This window comes from Gorilla gorilla, chromosome 2, assembly GCF_029281585.2.
Source record: "Gorilla gorilla gorilla isolate KB3781 chromosome 2, NHGRI_mGorGor1-v2.1_pri, whole genome shotgun sequence".
Lineage (NCBI taxonomy): Eukaryota > Metazoa > Chordata > Mammalia > Primates > Hominidae > Gorilla > Gorilla gorilla.
In genome coordinates this window covers 84,320,214-84,340,403 of record NC_086017.1, presented here as the reverse complement: position 1 = coordinate 84,340,403, position 20,190 = coordinate 84,320,214, and the positions used below count along the sequence as shown (strand labels likewise).

Below are 20,190 nucleotides of genomic sequence, written 5' to 3'. Positions count from 1 at the left end.
GAAGGAAGAGAAATTATGGTGTTCTTGGAGAGACAGACGTGCCTATAAAAAGCAAGAGGATAAATACAGGTAAACTAGAGTAGTTGTTGAAGGCCTCAAAGGAGAAAGCAATAATTTAGCTGGACTTGGATGACAAATAAGTCTGGATACATGTGGCTAGGAAAAGACACAGGGTTTATCTTTGCCTAGAGAAGGGGAGCAACATGCTAACACTTATTGAGAACCTACTGTATTCCAAAAACTTTGCATTTATTTTCTCATATAATCCTCTCAGCTGGCCTCTAACACATGTTATGTTATCTTCATTTTTCAGACTAAGATCCTAAGTATCAAAGTGTCTAAGAAATTTGTGCAAAATCACAGAGAGATTCAATCACAGAGTGGTGGATATTACCACTGAAGTCTAACTGCAGATTCTTTGCTGAAGAAACCACTGAGACATTTTAATCTACACTATTAAAAACTTCTTAAAAATGTTTGAGTACATAATTAAGATAACTGCATTGAAGTGGTATAATTTGTTCCCATAGTCAGAATAATGTCATTTTATATGATCTCTTTGTTTCCAAATTGGAAAGGAGATGTTACTAAGTGAGAAGACCAAGTACATCTTTGTATAACTAATGGTTAAAACTCCTCTATGGCATACCCAGTACAGTGGTAAGTTTTTAAAATATGATATTGTGTAATAGTCTTGAAAATACAGCTTTCTTTATTTGATAATGTTTTATGTAAGAACATTGGCTTTTTCTGTTGCCCCATTGAAATCCTTTTAACATGTACTTTACACAGAGATTTTCCGAATTATCTCAAACCTCAGATATACCACCTGGAGGTCTTCATTTCAAAACAAAGAATGTGATTCCTGCTCTTGCCACAAAAATGGGAAAAAAAAGTGTAGTTTTGATAGAAAAATTCTAGGGCTATATATATGTATATATACACACACACACATATATAAACACTTGAAGTATAAGAAACTCTTTTGAGAAAGCAAAGATTTAGTTGACTCTTCAGTTTGTAGTAACTGTTCGTGTTTTAAACTTTAGTATTGTAAAATTAACATCCATAATCAAATGGGGAGAGTTTTTGTTGTTGTTATGTGTTTTTCCTAGAATAGATACTTTAGAAGAGCAAAACTGTCAATACCAGAAACATGGGGGTTTTTTTATTTTTATTTTTTTGAGATGGAGTCTCACTCTGTCACCCAGGTTGGAGTGCAGTGGTGTGATCTTGGCTCACTGCAAGCTCCGCCTCCCGGATTCACGCCATTCTCCTGCATCAGCCTCCCGAGTAGCTGGGCCTACAGGTGTCCGCCACCACACCCGGCTAATTTTTTGTATTTTTAGTAGAGACGGGGTTTCACCATATTAGCTAGGATGGTCTCAATCTCCTGACCTCGTGATCCACCCACCTTGGTCTCCCAAAGTGCTGGGATTACAGGCGTGAGCCACTGCGCCTGGCCAGAAACATGGTTTTTAATTTTATTTGTTTGATTTAGCAAATGAGCATTTTGTTTTTTACTTTTTGCTAAGTACAGAAGGGGTTTTCTTATTTGATATAGTCAGAGGCAGTACTCTGTTATATGAAAAATTGTTTTAAAACAGGTAATCATTTTTAAAAGGTATATAAATACCATAAACAAGTACTTTTGCTTTGAGTATGCAACTGTGTGTGTTTTTTGTTTTGTAATGTGCCAAGCATTCTTCTTTGAGAAAGGGTTGGACAGTAGGAGTTCACTTTATTATTTATATAAGCCACACTCATTATGAATTTTCTTTGATTTCCAATTGCTGTTTTACTTTGCAATTGAGTTATTTAAAAAATATTTCTGAAACAATCTGGGTACAGAAATAGAATAAACAGAATGAAGATTTTTGTTTTGTATTTCCAGCTTTTATGGTTGTCTTGCCCAATCTCTTTTATCTAATTTGGCACTGGTTTTGGGGAGAGAAAGGGTGAATCTCCTTTATTGAGCTTTTCAAAAGCCTTTATATTTGTTTTTATATAAACAACAGATTCCTTTTTTCATATTCATGTTTCATCACTTTTTTGGTATTTTTCTAATAATTTCAGTGAAATTGTTACTAGTGTAATTAGTTTTGTTAGCAAATACATCTAATTGAAATGATGAAAGCAGAAGGGCTTGCTAGAGAGCAGCTACCAGGCACAAGCATTCTGTTTGCCCTGGACAACTGACAGTACCATGGAGGGAGTGGATCGTACTGCTTAGGTTGAGGCCATCTGTACTGGGTAGGTGTGGTGTGAGGTCTGTGGAAGGCAACAAGGGGAGCTGGGGAAGGATCATGGCCTCAGCCTTAGCCTTACTGAGCAGACAAACCTAAAATGCAGTTTCCGTAAACATCCAAAATGTTCAGAGAAGGTATCTTTCACATAGGAGGAGTATTTTTAATTAGACCTTGAGGATTATTAGTAAATGTAAGTTGAAAGGGGAAGGATAGAGCATAAGCAAAGAGTTAGAATCAGAAATACTCTAACTGACAGACTACGCTCTCTTGTCCAAATACCCTGAACCTAGGCATAAACTTCACGTACACACGCATGTGCATACACATCTGTTGAATAACTGAATGAATGTTAGGACAGAGAATGTGGACTTTATCATCTTGGCAGTGGGAAATATGCATACAGGTGTTTAACAGGTGTTAGAAACTGAGAGTGTGTTTTATAAAGAAAACTGAACTCTGTGTGTAGAGGATAGATGGATTGGATGGGAGGAGAGAGGCTGCAGGTGGGGAGACCAGCCTGAGGGTTGGATGGACCTATTGCATAATACAAAGATAAAAAGAACTGGACTTGAAATCAATGGGACTGGATGTGATCTCAGCTTTATCAGTTATTGCATCATGTTAGTCACATTCCAAAATAGCTTTCAGCCACAGTTTTCTAGAAAATGCAAAGTTAATACTTTTAAAATAGAACTTTTGTGAAAAATGAGTTAAATTCAAGGAAATCTCTATCACAGTGTCTAGCAAATCCATCCATCCATTAATTCCTTCATATCTCCATTTACTCAGTGTTGATGAAACATACTCTTATGACACCGGGAATCTAAGGTGTAAAAGCCAAACAAGCATATGGGCCCATGTGCTTCATACGTGACAGCTGAATCTGCATTATAAAATAGTTCCAGGCTCAGTGTGGTGGCTCATGCCTGTAACCCTAGCATTTCAAGAGGCTGAGACAGGTGGATTGCTTGAGCCCAAGAGTTTGTGACTGGCCTGGGCAACATGGTAAAACTCCATCTCTACAAAATAATACAAAAAACTAGCTGGGAGTGTTGGCACACACCTTTGGACCCAGCTACTCGGGAGGCTGAGGCATAAGAATCCCTGGAGCCTGGAAGGGAGAGGTTACAGTGAGCTGAGATGGTGCCACTACACTCCAGCCTAGACGACAGAGCAAGATCCTGTCTCAAAAATTAATTTAATTTAATTTAAATAGTTCCAGTAAAATTAATATGATGGTAGCGCAAAATCAGAGATAAATGGGAAGAGAAAGACTGGGTTTTGCGGAACAATTAACTTGATCAAATTTAATGTATTGAGCAAATGTAGGAAAAGAAAGAGCCAAATTGGATGTGGGAGTCTTTGAGAGAATAACAAGAGGGAAGTTGGAAGAGGAACTGTATTAGAGGAAACACCAAGAACATGGGAAAATGCAGTGTCAAATATGAGATGGCAATTGGACATCCAAAAAATATCTAGAAGGCATGCAGAAAATGAATGTTTTGAATCAAAATTTGATGGACATATCATTGATATATACACAGTGGTAGGATCTTGAGACTTGGTGAGTTTCCTGAAAGAATGTGAAGAAAAATGATAGTACCTATCATTTATTTAATATTTATAAATTAAGCAGTGTTTTAAGTAATTTACACGAGTTATCTTATTTCTTCCTTGCAACAATAGCAGAGGTAATTGCTGTCTTATCCTTAATTTACTGATTGGGAACCTGTGGATCAGCAAATGAAGTAATGTGCCCTGTTCAAATAGCTAGAGAGAGTCAGCCAAGGGATTGCACCTAGGTTTGTCTGACTCCACAGGACAAAGACTTGACTTCAACCCACGTTAAAAATTGAAAGGAAACAGATGTTCATGGACCTCTGGCGGTGGACGGTAGAGAGAGTGTTCAGAAAAGTTGGCCATGAGATCATTGGAAGATGTGTTTTATTTTTAAGATAGGGTGAACTGTGCATGTTTGAAAAACTGTAAGGAAGACAAAAGAGAGATGGAAACAGGAATCGTTATGAAACCAGAGACTCAAAAGGAAAAATGAAACCTTGTACTTGTATAATTGTTTTCATTTTTCAAAAGGCTTACAGATCTGGGATGCTAAGGTTCCTCTCTTGAAAAGCCCTGTGAGGTTCAAAGGGCGGATATTGTACCCACTTTACAAATAGAATGTGTGAAGACACAGGGCAATCAAGTGACACACCTATAGATCTGCAGGCCTGGATTATGGTCAGAATGTCCTGATGTTCTAATTCCTGTGTTCTCTTCCTAAATTTCACTAGTAGAAAGTTAGGAACTCTGCAATGCAGACACCAATAATTTAACTTTGGTGGGAAGACCCATGATGGAGATCCTAAGGCAAATGAGATGATGGATGCTTATTTCAGACATTCTTTGACGACCTACACAATGCCAAGATATATGTGACAGTCTAGAGATAGAAAGATGAAAATGACAAGGCTGTAATCCTGGCAGGGCCCCCAGAATAGAAGAACAAGGTGGGAAAATATAAAAATATAGAAAATAAGAAAGAACAGCAGTAATTTCAAAGGTTTCAAAAAAGGGATGTGGCCAAAGCTGGTTTGGACAATAAATAAAAGTTTTCTGTGTCAGTGAAGGAGTGGGAGCCTTATGTGCATGGCATGGGCTAGCATTTTTGTGCTTGGGGAAAAGGAGAAGTTTGTTGTTGCTTAGTGTATGTGGCTGGGAGTTGACAGTGTTGGAGCAATGTATGGGAGGCAGATGAAGCTGAACTATGAAATACCTATGTGGAAAGGTCTTGTAGAGTATAGTTAGGTGCTTAGGGTCCACCCTGTGCCTGCATTTTCCAGGTTGTGTTTCAGAACAAAACAACAGATCCTGAGGATGTTATGATCTTATTAGATGCTTTGCTACATTTCCTAAATAGGCTTAGAAAAATATGAAATACTTCAGTCTCTGCTTGGAGACTTATAATGCACACCTGTTTTAAAATCTCTCAAAAGGCTCAGGCTTAAGGAAAAAAATCTGTTTGTGGTAGACATTTTTTGATGCCCTGTATCACACCTCTGATGCCCACCTCCCAAGCATTTGCAGAGCGGGTAGACAGTTTCTTGCAGGTTCGTAGTAGAAGCTCTGATGGAGATGAGGTAGTTGTTGTCCCCAGGGAAATTCCTCCACTATTGGGGTTGGGAGCCTGTATATACCCCCGACTCTCATCTTTCAAATGGATGATTCTGGATGGCATTTTGTGTGGTTGTCAGAGGTTCATTTGAAATCAAGTTCTCATTGACTACAGTAGCAACTTCGATAATGTACCCAGATGTTGAATTTTCCTCCATCTCTCCCCTTTCCTTCCCCACTGCCTCTAAGATCACCACCCATAAACTATGTCACCCAAGTCTTTTTTGGAGGCTCTGGCTTGGGAGAAACAAAATTAAAACACTATTGAACTTTCGTTGAATAAGCTATTATTTTTCATAAGGATAAAGTTTTGTTTTCCTAAGACACACTTTGCCATGGGAGAGTTTTCCCTTAGGGGCTTTATACATAATTAAATGTTTTGAGAATTGGACCAGCAAGAAAGGGAACAAAAAAGGAGGAGACACTTTGAATTTGGGTGTTGGGAAATAGAGCAAGAAATAATGAAAATAATGACTGAGTTTTGAACATGCTGATACTGAAGATAACTAAGAGTCAGTTGTTTATGTCTAATATTCCGATTTAGGAGATCTTCTAAGTGCTTCTGCACGTGCCATAATGCAGGAAGAAAGGTGTGGTCATTCACTGAACTGGGATTTTTTTATTTTTGTAGTGGGCATGCTTTAATGAGATTTATCAACTAATTGAAACTTTACCACTTGATTGTGAAACTGAATCGTTGCATGGGATTCTTTTTTATAGCAAGCTTGTCCACCCTGTGGCATATGGTGGCTTTGAATGCAGCCCAACACAAATTTGTAAACTTTTGTAAAACATTATGAGATTTTTTTGTGATTTTTTTTTAGCTCATTGGCTATTGTTAGTGTTAATGTATTTTATGTGTGGCCCAAGACAATTCTTCTTCCAATGTGGCCTAGGGAAGCCAAAAGTTTGGACAAGCCTGACTTACAGTAAGGGTGAAAACCATAACTGAATTGCAGTCTTGATTTTGATTGCTTTTCTGGGTATGTTCATTGGGTTTCTTCTTAGCTTTTGCATGGCAGTGCACAAATTTCTTTTATTGGCAGCGACCTGATTCTTTCAAAGGCAATCTTATCATTTACACTGTTCATGTAATGATGTAATTTGATAACTACCAATCACTAGGCATTTCAACATTAAACATTAAAGACGTTTAAGATATTATGTATGGAAGACTATTACATTGCCTGTGTCTGTGTTCCTGGTACAAATTATCACTACTGGATAGTATTTTTCATTTTAATTGAAGAGGTAACACTTCACCTCATAGCATCAAATAGCGTTGTGTTATACAAGTAGTAAAGCTCACATCCAGTTTTCAGTGACAATGATTTCATTCGCTTTTCATGCTGTGATCACAAGTAGATATAAAGCATTTTGAGGCAGAGCTCTTCAGTTTTTAAATGTTGAGACCATTTAGTCAGCTGGCCACCATTTCAGATATATTGCCACTATTATGTTCCATTTTAGTTCTTTTAGAGGGAAAATGGCTTGTTTTACTTTGCAGTCTCTTATTGACATCTTTTTTAATATTTATGTGCCCAATTGCACATGTGGCCTTTTCAGTATTTCCCATAAAATTGTCTACATAGAATTATTTGGTCAAATACATTTAGAATACTCTATAATATCCATTCCACTTTAGTAGATATTATCTGTCCGTAGTTTATATTAAGGTCCCTGACTTATTCTGCATAAAGAAACTCATTTAACTTGGCTTGACACAAGTTTACTCAAATTTGCTTGTTGGGAAATGGTAGTCATTCTTCTGGTTGATTTTAAGTCATACAGAGACAGACTTGTGCACTATACCCCTGCAGTTATACCAAGTGGTATTTCACATACTCTGCTTGATAGTTCACTACCTAGGTCAATTCAGGTGAGAAACCAACACCAGCAATATGTAGGAAGGGGAAAAAGATTGAGCACAGAATATCAGAAAAAAGTCAGAGTGACCCCAGTTTCTTTTCTCCATATGCGTTGATGGTTTCCTAGAGTTTTCCTTGCTACTGCATGGGAAGATCAACCTGAAGTGCAGAGCTTGGATAGGCAATAGAAAACCTGGCCCAATATAGAAAATTAACAGACCTGTATCAAAGTGAAGACTTTTATACACCAGAAATGGTCCATGTGAATTTTTACAAAAAGCTAGTCACAAGAAGGAGTGTTCTTCCCTAAGGGCTCTGCACATCTTTCTTTGATGTTGGCTTCGGAGATACTGGCCCCATGTTGTGGCTGGAGCTATGGGCTCTGGTAGAGTAGCACACACAGCTGGTGGCCAGAAGTGGGGTCAGCAAGCCACTTCTATCCTGTAGGTAATGTGGGGGAAGAGAAAAGAAAATAAAAGGAAATAAGGAAATATGAGGAACTGGACTTTATCTTTGCTTGCTTGCTTATTATTTTTTAATTCATATTTCCCTGGTTTATACATACTCATTGTGTATGTGTATTTAGTTCTAATTTTATCACATGGATGTTCATGTGTTGACCAACACAGTCAAGAAAGAGGACAGTTCAGGTCCCACAAGTATCCCTCATAGTACCCTTTGATAACGACACTCCCATATCTCCCTCCACTTTCCCTAAACATTGGCAACCACTAATTTACTCCCATTTTGTTTTTATTTTAATTTTTTAAGAGATGGGGTCTCACTATTGCCCAGGCTGGTCTCTAACTCCTGGTCTCAAGCAACCCTCCTACCTCAGCCTCTGGAGTTGCTGGGATTACAGTTGTAAAACACCATGCTCAGCACTAAACCCTATTTCTAAATTTGAATTTTTTAAAGTTTTACATAAATGGAATCATATAGTAAGTTACCTTTTGGAATTGGCATATTTCTGTCAGCATAATTTCCTGAAGATTTACCAAAGGGGTTGGGTGTATAAAGATTTCATTGCTTTGAGTTGCAGGGTGGCAATCCATGGTATGGATGTAGCACTGTGCATTTAGCCGTTCACACATTGAAGGAACTTGGTTTGTTTCCAGTTTAGGGCTGTTACACATAAAACTCTGCGAACTTTTATGTACAGATTTTTGTATGAACAAGTGTTTTCATTTCTCTAGGATAAATGCCCAAAAGTGCAATTGCTGGTCATATGGTAGTTATGTGTGATTCGTTTTACAGGAAACTAAAAAACATGTTTTCCATATTGGCTTTGACATTTTACACTTAAGAAGACAATGTCTGAATCATCCAGCCTCCTTACATCCTCTCCAAGATTTAGTGCTGTCACTGTTTTGTTTTTTGTTTTTAGGTGTTTTGGTAGGTGTGGAGTGATAGCTCATTGTAGTTTTAATTTGCATTTCCCCGATGTCTAATGATGTTGAACATCTTTTCAGGTCCTTATTTTCCATCTGTTTTTCCTCTTCAGTGAACTGTTTGTGTCTTCTTCCCATTTTCTAATGGAATCGTATGTTTTATACTATTGAATTTTGGGCAGTCTTACTTATTCTAGATACTCTTTCTTTAGTGGATAAGTGGTTTTCAAGTATATCCTCCCAGTCTGTAGCTTTTCTTTATATCCTCTTCGCTTGAGCTTTCATGGAGCAGAAGTTTTAAATGGTGATGCAGTCTGGTTTATTGGTCCTTCCTTTTAAAGACCATTCAATTGGTGTCAAGTCTAAAAGCTCTTTGCCTATCCTTATATCCCAAAGATGGTTTCCAATATTTTTTAAATAAAAGTTCTATAGCTTTATGTTTTACATTTACGTTTGTGGTCTAGTTTGAGTTGATTTTTAAACTGAGTAAAGTTTAGGTTGATTTTTTTTTTCTCTCCTTCCATTGAATTGCATTTTTTCAAAAATCAGCTGAGCCCATTTTTGTGAGTCTATTTCTGTGTTCTTTGTTTTGCTGTATGAATCTATGTGTCTCTCCCTGTGCCACTACCACATGGTGTTGATCATTGTAGCTATATTATAAGCCTCAGTGTTAGGTAGAGTGATTCTTCCTGCTTTGCTTTTAGTCTAGATAGTTTTACGCATTCTAAGTCCTGTGCCTTTACATATAAATTTTAGAATAAGCTTGTCTTTATCTACAAAAAAAAAAGAACAAACCCAAAACCATGCTGATATTTCGATCAGAATTTTATTAAAATTATACACTCATGTGTCACTTAATGACAGGGATATGTTCTGAGAAATGCATCGTTAGGTGATTTCATCAAACATCATAGTATGTACTTATTATACCCAGATGGTATAACCTACTACACACCTAGGCTGTATAGTATAGCCTATTGCTGCTAGGCTATAAACCTGTACAGCAGATCACTTTACTTAATACTGTAGGCAATTGTGACACAATGGTGAGTATTTGTGTTTCTGAACATATCTAAGCATAGAAAAGGTACAGTACAATATAAAAGACAGGAAACGGTATATCTATACTGAACACTTACCATGAATGGAGCTTGCAGGACTGGAGGCTGTTGTGGGTGAATTGGTGAGTGAGCGGTGAGTGAATGTGAAGGCCTAGGACATTACTGTACATTACTGTAGACTTCATAAACACTGTACACTTAGGCTACACTGAATTTATAAAAATATGTTTCAGTAATAAATTAATCTTGGCTTACTATATTTGTATTTATAAACTTTTAATGTTTTATGAATTTTGACCCATAATGACACTTAGCTTAAAACACACATTGTGAAGCTTTACTAAACTATTTTCTTATGCATTTATTCAATAAGCTTTTTTATTTTGTTTTCTTTTTAAGTGTTTTTGCCAAAAGCATTTAAAAACACACATGTTAACCTAGGCCTACACAGGGTCAGGATCATCAGTATCACTGTCTTCCACCTCCACATCTTATGCCACTGGAAGATCTTCAGGGGCAATAACATGCATGGAACTGTCATCTCTTATAATGACAATGCTTCCCTCTGAAAAACTCCCGAAGGACCTACCTCAGGCTGTTTTATGGTTAACCTTTTTTTTTTCAATTTGTAGAAGTAATATATTCTAAAATAACAATAAAATTATAGCATAGTAAATACATAAACCCATAACAGCTATTTAGTATCATTCTCAAGCATTATATGCTATACATAATTTTATATGCAAAACTTTTATATGACTGGCAGCATAGTAGGTTTTTTACACTATCACCACAAACCCAGGAGTAATATATTTCACTACTATGTCATGATGGCTATGATATCACTGTTGTAAATATGGTCTGGCCATATATGTGGTCCAGCATTTACCGAAACGTTCTTCTACAGCATATGACAGTGTATTAATTTGGGAAGAACAGCAATTATGTTGAATCTAACAATCCATGTTCATAGTATGTGTCTCCATTTATTTATGCCTCTGCATTTTTTTTCTTTTTCATTAGCATTTTATAATTTTCATTATACAGATCTTTTGCATGTTTTGTTACGTGTAATTTACCTGAGTATTTTATTTTATTTGGAACAATTGTGAGTAGTTTTGAGTTTTTAATTTCAATTTTTGCATGTTTATTATTAGTATGTAGAAACTGTATCCTGTGACCTGCTTAACTCTCTTGAATTTCTGATGCTGGGGAGGGGGAAAGCACTTGGTCTTTCACCATTAAATATGATGATAGCTGTAGTTACTTGTAGGTGTTCTTTATCATCTTAGTTTGTTTTTAAAGTCCAAAATTGGACTATATATAGCTTGACTTACATTTGGGTGACACATATAATCTTCCACTAGATATTTTAATGATCTGAAGCTTTTTAGACATTGACACTACTCTTTTCTCATAGTTCCCAGTGTTGCAAAAAAAGGAGAAAAGTCTCGATATACCTTGACCGTAACATGTATGTTCTTATGCATCCATGTTGCTCCATCTGCCTCAGAAAAATGCCCACCCTGGCCCTCTGACTGCTACTACTACTGTCCGTCTACTTGGCCAGGTTCTGCTTGTTAAAGCCTTGGTTACACCTGTAGATTAACAGTGCAGTCCTCTGTGTACTTACCACCTTTTCAGCAAAGTGCCACTTACAATGTGCCATTACAATTAAGTTATTTTTCTTTGCTTCCTGATGCTACATCCATGAACCGGCCATATCAGATATCCAGAACAATATTCCTTGCACTCGTGCACTGCAGAAAGAGTAGCCATGCTTGTCTCTAGACCAATGGGCAGATCTGTGCCAGCTATATTTGTGCTTAGGCAAAAGAGATTTTACCTTTGGAGGAGACATTTCTGGTTTCCGTAGAACTATTCTATACATTTTTGCATATTCTAGCTAAAATCAGTGATAGAAAACATCCACACTGTGAAATTGTATGGCAGAAGATAACAAGGAATTAGACAGGAAGGCAGCAATGATGACACATACTTGATCATCAAGAAATAATCTTTGGAAATTCCATGTATAAGCTACATTCTGATATGAGGTACTGCCCCATTTAGCCATTGGGAAACATTTGGATGGTCTAGTTTTGCAGTTCTAATTCAGTTAGTTACATTCCAAGAGACTTAATGTTTTGAGAATGTTGCATTTTAGTTAGATTTAAGGTGATACAACGCTATGTTATTGTATCATTTCTGTTGGATAGCCTGTGGTTAAAATAAGTCCATCAACTGTTTTTTCTTCTTTTCTGGGCACACACAAGAGAGTTTTGCTGAATCACTTTACTCCATATTTATAACCTAGCAATTTAATACTATTTTTCAGTAACAATAAGATGAGGCACATAGGCCCTCTTATTTCTCTCTGATATACTACTATATGGTCCTTAGAGTATCCCTAAGTGTCTACAGGTTCTGGTTTTATCAATTTGAAGATAATTATTTTGCTTTTTATATTTTTCAAAGAAAAGTTGAAAATATCCAAGTTGTATTCTAAAATACATATACTGCTTCACTCTGTATAGACACCACTTAGGCAATTTATATCAGCCCTTAAGAGCTATGAAGTGAGTATATTCTTTCAGAAATTGACAGTACAATTGTTCTGATACAGAAAGTGACACCATAGAGTATATTAACAGTGTAATTCACAGGCATTTTTTATAAGTCAGAGTTTAAAGAAACAGATCTTTCTTCCTCTTTCCCTATGAACTAAAGCATTTTTAAAAATGAAGTCAACGGAATTTTCTCTCTCCTTTAATTTAAGTTGGAAAGAATGAATCAGTATTTGCTGTACTGGATTGTCATTGGAAGAAATTAAATGTTCTCTAAAAATAACCGTTGGTAATCAAAATAGTATTTGCACTTGATTGCTATTTTTTTAACTTTTTTAAACACTTGAAAAAATCTTTGGATGCTTATAAAAATAATTATTTTTAGCCGCTATAAATAAAAGGTAATATGCTGATTTAAATTACTGTTATCCTTTGAATTCTATGTACTTGGTAATTTTCAGTGACAATATATCTTCCACAAAGCCCTTCAGAATATGGGAAAAATAGGACTTATACTCAGAAACTGAATATTATCAAATATTTTTGTAAATAAAAATAATTATAGGTAGAATAAAATCTATTTAGGCTATGATAAAATATTTTAGGAGGGAAATTCATGAATAGTTGGTCATTATTACAAGTTGAAGCTAAAAGTATTCATGATCTGGTGAATCACTGGTGAATGTGAAAGTCATATTTATGTTTATTTTTGATTTAGGATATTTCATTTCCTTTTTTGAATTATATCGTCTGGTTAGTTCATTCTGATACACACTTTGTCTTTGGATAGTTCGTGCCATTTTAGACACTATTTCAGCAACATGGGATCAGTGGGTATATATTTATATTGTATTGCTGAATTTCTAGAAGCTTTGATAAAGAAATCAGAATCCAGCTTTTCTACCTCAAAGCAAATGGTTTTCTCTCTAGGTTCTTGGAAAGAGATTTTAAAATTGTTTTCCATGCAGGAACAGAAAACCAAATACTGTATGTTCTCACTTATAAGCAGAAGATAAATATTAGGTACTTATGACCATAAAGATGACAAAAATGGACCCTGGGGACGACTACAGTGGGGAGGAAGGGAGAGGGGTAAGGATTAGAAAACTACCTACCTGTTGGGTTCTGTACTCACTACCTGGGTGATGAGATCAACCAAACCCCAAACCTCAGCATTACACAGTATAACCACATAACAAACCTGTACGTGTACCTCCTGAATGTAAAATAAAGGGTGAAATTCTAAGTAAATAAAAATAAAAATTTTTAAAGAAAAAAGCAAAAACTAAAATTGTTTTCTAAGAGAAAGGAAGGTCTTGGTGTAAAATTTGTGATTTAATTGGTCTTTCTGAAATTCAGTTTTGTTTTGTTTTCAAATCAGATCTTGAAAATTTTAAAACCAAAATGAGGAGTACAGTGTCTGTGCGTGAAGGCCAGGGAGTTGTGCTGCTCTGCGGCCCCCCACCACACTCTGGAGGTAAGTCATGCTCTGTTTCTGCTTTTCATATTTATTAAGGTTCAGGGCAAGGCCTGCAGCGCATGTACTGTTATTGCATCTGTAAATTACTCTGAGAAACTTGATAACCTGAGCATTAGATTTTGTCTGCTGAGTTGGAATATGAGGAACGCTACAAAAAATAGTCCATCCAGAGAAGTTTCTAAACAGTCAACTCATTGACTTTTTGGGTTATAAAGACAAGAGAGATCACATTTGCTTCAGTCACCTAACGGTGCTAAACAATGCTTTGTCATTACACCATTATCATTTGGTTTTTAGTTTTATGCCATGTCAAATTGGAGCTTTGCTGTTTGTCTGCCTCTCTTTCTCTCTCTCTCTCTCTGTCACACACACACACACACACACAAGCTTATTAGTATGCGCCAATAAGCCTCTTTATATATGTATTTTATATATATATATATACACACATAGAAATGATATGTGTGTATATTCACATCATTTACATTGGGGCGTTGGAATTGCAAATTTTATGCTATATTGGTATAAATTGAAATATTACTAGAAATTCAGAACCTTACCAAGATAGTGACCCAGAGTAAAAATGAACTTCAGCACATATGAAAATAATTTTATTATCTCCCCAGTACGAGCCTGGGGTGCTGGTTTGATTTTCCTGTCGTGCTCTCTATTGCAAACTTGGCCACTTGCAGGAACAAAGAGGGCATTATTAATGAATAAATCACTGTTCTCAGAGAAACATGCATTTTGTTATTGAGAGGATGAGAATTACTGGGAGATAAACAAGTTAGAGTGGATCTTTCTGACCGGAAGTGAAACTGAGAAGTCTACTTCTCATTACAGTAAAACTTATTCAAAGGAAAACATGCTGGACTTTATTTGTTCTGTGACATGCAAATTACAGTCCTTTCCACCCAAAGAGTTGTCAGTTTTGATCACAAACCCTCAGCCCAATAAAACAGATATCTCCCATCTTCAGGATCTGGCCACTTGAAATTCGTGAACCATCTGGAGACTGCAGACTTGGAGCTTGATTAAAAAATAGGATTGCCATCATGTGGTCTGCTGTGGGTTTAAATTGTGTTCTCCAGTTTATTTCAAGGGTGTTCATAATTGCTGGAATCTTGATGTTTCAGAAGAACTTTAAGTTTGAAGGGAAGCATAGAGCCTCTTGATTGCAAACAAAGTAACAGAAGTCAAACTGTATTGACAAAAAATTGGGAGTGTGCTGGCTTACATAACTGGGATGATCAAGTGGCTTCTGGTAGCACTGTGAGGTTTTACAAAGAGATACACCACCCAGAAGGACGTGCTGCCTCGCCACGGGGTGTGGGGTTAGTGGATGGCCTCCAGCTCTCACTCCTTCCTGGTCTGCCCCAGCTGCAGAGAGACACTTGCCCACAGTCACACCCCTCCTGAGGAAGCCCACATCTAGTGACTGAGCAAGGCTCGGATATGAAGGGTCAACCATTTCTGACCAACACTGGGCAATTCTGATTTAATCCATAACTTCCTGTCAGGATGACCATGTCTTTGTTGGACCACATCACAATTCAGTTTCTTTCTCTTCCCAGTTGAATCCTAGTTTTTTCCTTTCATGAGTTTTGATCATTAATTAAAAGCTTTTATTCCAAACTCTATTTAGGGGTCTGCTCCCTGAAAACTCAATCCGTTGGATTCAGGGATTGAATCAATTCCATAAACAATCCATTTTTCTCTGTATTTCTTGACTCCACTTCTCTCCATATTGCCTCCATTCTCATGTATCTTCCTTGTGGAGGCAAAGGTGACCTCTGACAGCTCTAAGCTCTGTGATCCTTAATGCTAAATATCCTAATGAAGCAGACACCCTGTTTCTCTATGGCTCCTGATTCTTTTAGAATCAGCCTTATTTATGGGAGCCCTGAAGCTGAGGGCTTGAGTCAGTCCACCAACTGACAAGCACTGGAATGAGAAAGAAGCAGTTTCAAAAAGAAGTGTTGTATTATGAGAAAAAAGAGGGAGATATATTAGATAGAAATAAATAATTGCTAAAACTACATCTAGGAAGGAAGTATCAAAATAATTTAAATTTATATTGTCTCAAATGAACATAACGTAATAGCTGGGTAGTCTTGGTTGTGATCAGTTTTATAGGTGTTGACCCAATTTAAAATTCCGACTGAGTGATTTTGTTTAAGTGTTATTATGATTAGATACATTCACTGATCGGAAAGGAGGAACTTTTTGGTTGCCTAAGTATGCACAGAGTGAACATGTCTTAGTAAGCTGTTGGATGAAACATGTCCCAAAAGATGAATCTATTCAAATGTTATAAAATTGGAGAACTGTTAGACCATCACACCTGTCCTAAATAATGGTATCCTGATTTTTCTCTGCCTTTGGTGACTTCAGGTAGTCCTTCCATTTTTAAAACACTCGGTTGGGATGACAGTGGAAGTCAAATAGGATTGTAGGTGAAGACGGGAAGAAATCTTCCCAGATGTCAGACATGAACCCATAAGAACCCAGAGCATGCATAGGGGAGCAAATAACATTCACCAAAAGCATACTTCCCTCAGTTCCAGATTGTACAGATTTAGATGCTAAAAAGTGTGATGCTCGTTGATCCAAGTGTCTGTAATGCGGAGGTATTCACAATTCATGTCCACTATCTTAACACATTGGCTTATGAGCTTCTTGAGGTCAGGCCTATGTTGGTGTTCATCTGCACCCAAGAGCCTAGTACAAGGCTGGTTTGTAACAAACAGTAAATATTGGTTGAAGAAATGAACACATTCATGTAAGGAATACATTTTTTAAAATTTGGCCAGTTATACATGCTTTTTGAGAGTTCACTGGAAACTTTGTGAAGATATAAGCATTTAACAGCCAAAATGCCCTGGGTGCCAACCAGACAGGTGCGGGCATTGACAGATCAGAGTAAACTCTGTCCACAGCAGCTGGTATCAGCCCCGCTTCATCACCTTTTTGACTTATGGCCTTTAATTCAGTAGAGGGTATGAGCCAGGTCAGAGAGCAGCTGAAGCTGTAACTCCGGGGTATATCAGTACAAGTGATGAAGGATTAATCAGAGAGCTCATGGCCTGCACTGTGGTCCATTTGGTTTTCTTCCCACAGAGTCGCACAGTCCCTGCAGGACATGTGCTTGCCCTTCTCTGTCTCCCACACTTTATATTACCTATATTCACTTCACATTTCTTCATTTCTTCTTGATTCCCTCTCTGTGGTTAGAAATGTTTAAATTTGTTATTTTTCTGATTACTGAAGACACAATCATATTTTATTTATCTGTTGTATTTCCTCTTATATCAGCCTAACAGAGTAAGCAAAGAAAGGCAGTAATAATAATAATAATAGTAACCAGCTGGGCACAATGGCTCATGCCTGTAATCCCAGCACTTTGGGAGGCCGAGGCAGGCAGATTGCTTGAGCTCAGGAGTTCAAGACCAGCCTGGGCAACACGGTAAAACCCCACCTCTACCCAAAATACAAAAAATTAGCTGAGCATGGTGGTGCACACCTGTGGTCCCAGCTACTTGGGAGGCTGAGGTGGGAGGATTGCTTGAGCTCGGGAGGTGGAGGTTGCAGTGAGCTGATCATACCATTGCACTCCAGCCTGGGCAACAGAGCGAGACCCTGTCTCAAAAAAAATAAAATAAATAAAATAAAAATAATCATAGTAGTGTTAGCCTCTGTCTATTGAGTGTTGCTTAGATGCCAAGCAGTGTTCTAGTCCTTTGTGGAAATTACCTGCTAGTGAGATTCTTTTTGGGTAAAAGTATGGGGAGGAAGATGCGTGACAATGTACAGTAGAGTCTGGAAGCTGAGCCTGCAGATGCTAAGAGCGTGGGCTCTTAACCAGCCGATGCCTAGTGCCTTGAGCCCAGACTTCCTGCTTAGAAATGGCACATGAGGCACAAGGCCAGAAACTAAGCTTCAGCACAAAACCCTCCAGCTTTTATTTAGGGCTACACTTCGGGAGTTTGCAAAGTGTGCCTCAGAGAGGAGGCAGCCAACCTAGAATCACAGAGCTGTGAAGAAGTAAAACTAGAACTTGGAGGTTCTGACTCATGACCAGGGCTCTTTCTAGTATGGCATGCTCTAAACCAGCACCCTGTTGCCATTCTCCAAATGAGAAGGCACAGAGTCCTCAGCAGAAGTGACACTGTCCTAAGCCAAAAACTTCTGACATTTCAAAATTGGAGACAGCACAGTTCATGGTTTTGTTTTAATTTTCCAGCCCATTGTTTAACACATCAGCAATGCTTAAAATCACATTAACAGAAATATCTCCAGAGTTAACTAAATGTTTTGACTCATAGTAAAATTGTGTTAAAATCTCCTTTTAGTGCCGTAAGTTTATAACTTTCTTTTGTTTATTTGGGATAAAACCCAGAAATGTTCTCCATAACTAGATTGGGAAGATAGATGTGGAAAAGGCCTAAATAAGGATCCCAAAGTGTGGAAACTGCATATGTTAATCATATTTCCTTAATTCATTGATGTAATTTACAAGATAGTATCAGCAACTTGGGGCAGCTCTGCATAAGAGCATTCGCCATCTATTTGATACTATAATAATAAAAAATTGTTTTATGGTGGGAGACAATGAAGAATTTTCCTAGGAATCCCTGTAACCTCACAGCAACAGACTGCTGTCATCTGAGAGGGTTCTTATCTCCCCATCATTCTGTGTCATTTTCTGCCACCTCCCAGTCATTGCTTTCTCTGCAGAGCAATCCAGCACCTCTATGAAGCAAGAGGAATTAACCTCCCAAAGTTTGTCAGAAAACTAGGAAATCAAAAGCCAGAAATAGAAGACTGGACATGCATCACCTGTAGCATAATTATTAATCTAGTTATCAGTCATGTGAAAAGCTGGGAGTTCGTGTTAATTACCATTCAGTTGCTGATATCACCACACAATCATTAGACATTGAAATACACGAGAAAAATTACCCTGTTTTCAGTAAGGTCATAAGACTAGTTCATGGGCACCTTATGATAAATACTAATTACTCAGGAATTCATAGGTTAATCAAGTTATTACATACATGCATGTTAATAAAGAGATGAGTTCTGTTCAACAATGGCTGATAGAAATTTATTCTGAGTAGAAAACAGGCTTGAGTCTGTCCCAGTGTTTAATCAGCAAATGACTTTGGTGTCTTGATTCAGCTTTCCATATCTCTGCTATGCACATATTCTTGAAATGGAAGTCTTGTATACTGCCATTCACATATTATAACAACATAGCCCTTGGGATGGAAAAAAGAGAATGTGAGATGCCAAACAGCAGGTAATGGAGGCTGAAGTGACATTATGCTAAAAATTGCCTTGTAAACCCTGGTGTGACAAAGGTGAGAACTGTTAGCAACATGACCAGATGGCATGGGATTTACAACTTCTGTATCAGCATCTTTATTTTTTTTTCTTTACCCAAGATGGATAGACTGAAAAACAGAAGTCAGCTCAGGTAGCTTAGCTGACAGAACCTGAAGAAAACGCACTAAATAGGCGTTTTCATCTCTAGGAAGACTTGTCCAGTTGCTAGAGTCTCCGTCAAGGCAGTGAGACACATGACTAGTGTTTTTGGATGTGATTATGTCTCAAAACAACAATTTCCTTAAACAATGTAATCTGTAAGTATAATACAGCTTCATCTTAGGTACACAGTTTTCCTTGAACAACACTTTGCTACTGTTCTGCAGGTAATAAAGTTAAACTGTAAAACAGTCCAGGTGCGGTGGCTCATGCTTGTAATCCTAGCACTTTGGGAGGCCGAGGAGGGTGGATTGCCTGAACTCAGGAGTTCAAGACCAGCCTGGGCAACATGGCAAACCCCCCCCCCCCCCCCGCCAACTAAAATACAAAAAAAAAATTATCCGGGCATGGTGGCACGTGCACCTATAGTCCTAGCTACTTGGGAGCCTGAGGCAAGAGAATCGCTTCAACCCTGGAGGCAGAGGTGTTAGTAAGCCGAGATCGCGCCATTGCACTCCAGCCTGGGCGACAGAGTGAGATTCTGTCTCCAGAAAAAAAGATAAAAAAAAAATTTAAAATAAAATAAACTTTAAAACATTAGCATTTTTCAAAATCTTGAAGTCAAGAATACATAATGTATGTATAGGTAGTGTCAAAATAAAAAAATATAGAGATGAATCTAAATTTGATGTTTTATTTGGGAAGAAAGAATATGCTTTCTAGCTGGGCATGGTGGCTGATGCCTGTAATCCTAATATTTTGGGAAGCCAAGGTGGGCGGGTCGCCTGAGGTTGGGAGATGGAGACCAGCCTGGCCAGCAAGGTGAAACCCCGTCTCACTAAAAATACGAAAATTAGCTGGGCATGGTGGCAGGTGCCTGTAATCCCAGCTATTTGGGAATCTGAGGCAGGAGAAT

At 37.6% G+C, this 20,190-nt stretch overlaps 1 protein-coding gene across 9 annotated transcripts in view; it reads left to right on the top strand.

Annotated features, from left to right (window-relative positions):
- Window positions 1-20,190, top strand: part of CNTN3 (contactin 3) — a 383,448-nt gene that overhangs the window by 178,168 nt on the left and 185,090 nt on the right. For all 9 annotated transcript variants that reach the window (XM_063703922.1, XM_063703924.1, XM_055381198.2 and 6 more), the window contains exon 5: window positions 13,689-13,784. In XM_063703922.1, the coding sequence (XP_063559992.1) occupies window positions 13,689-13,784 (96 nt within the window). The remainder of the gene's footprint in view (window positions 1-13,688; window positions 13,785-20,190) is intronic.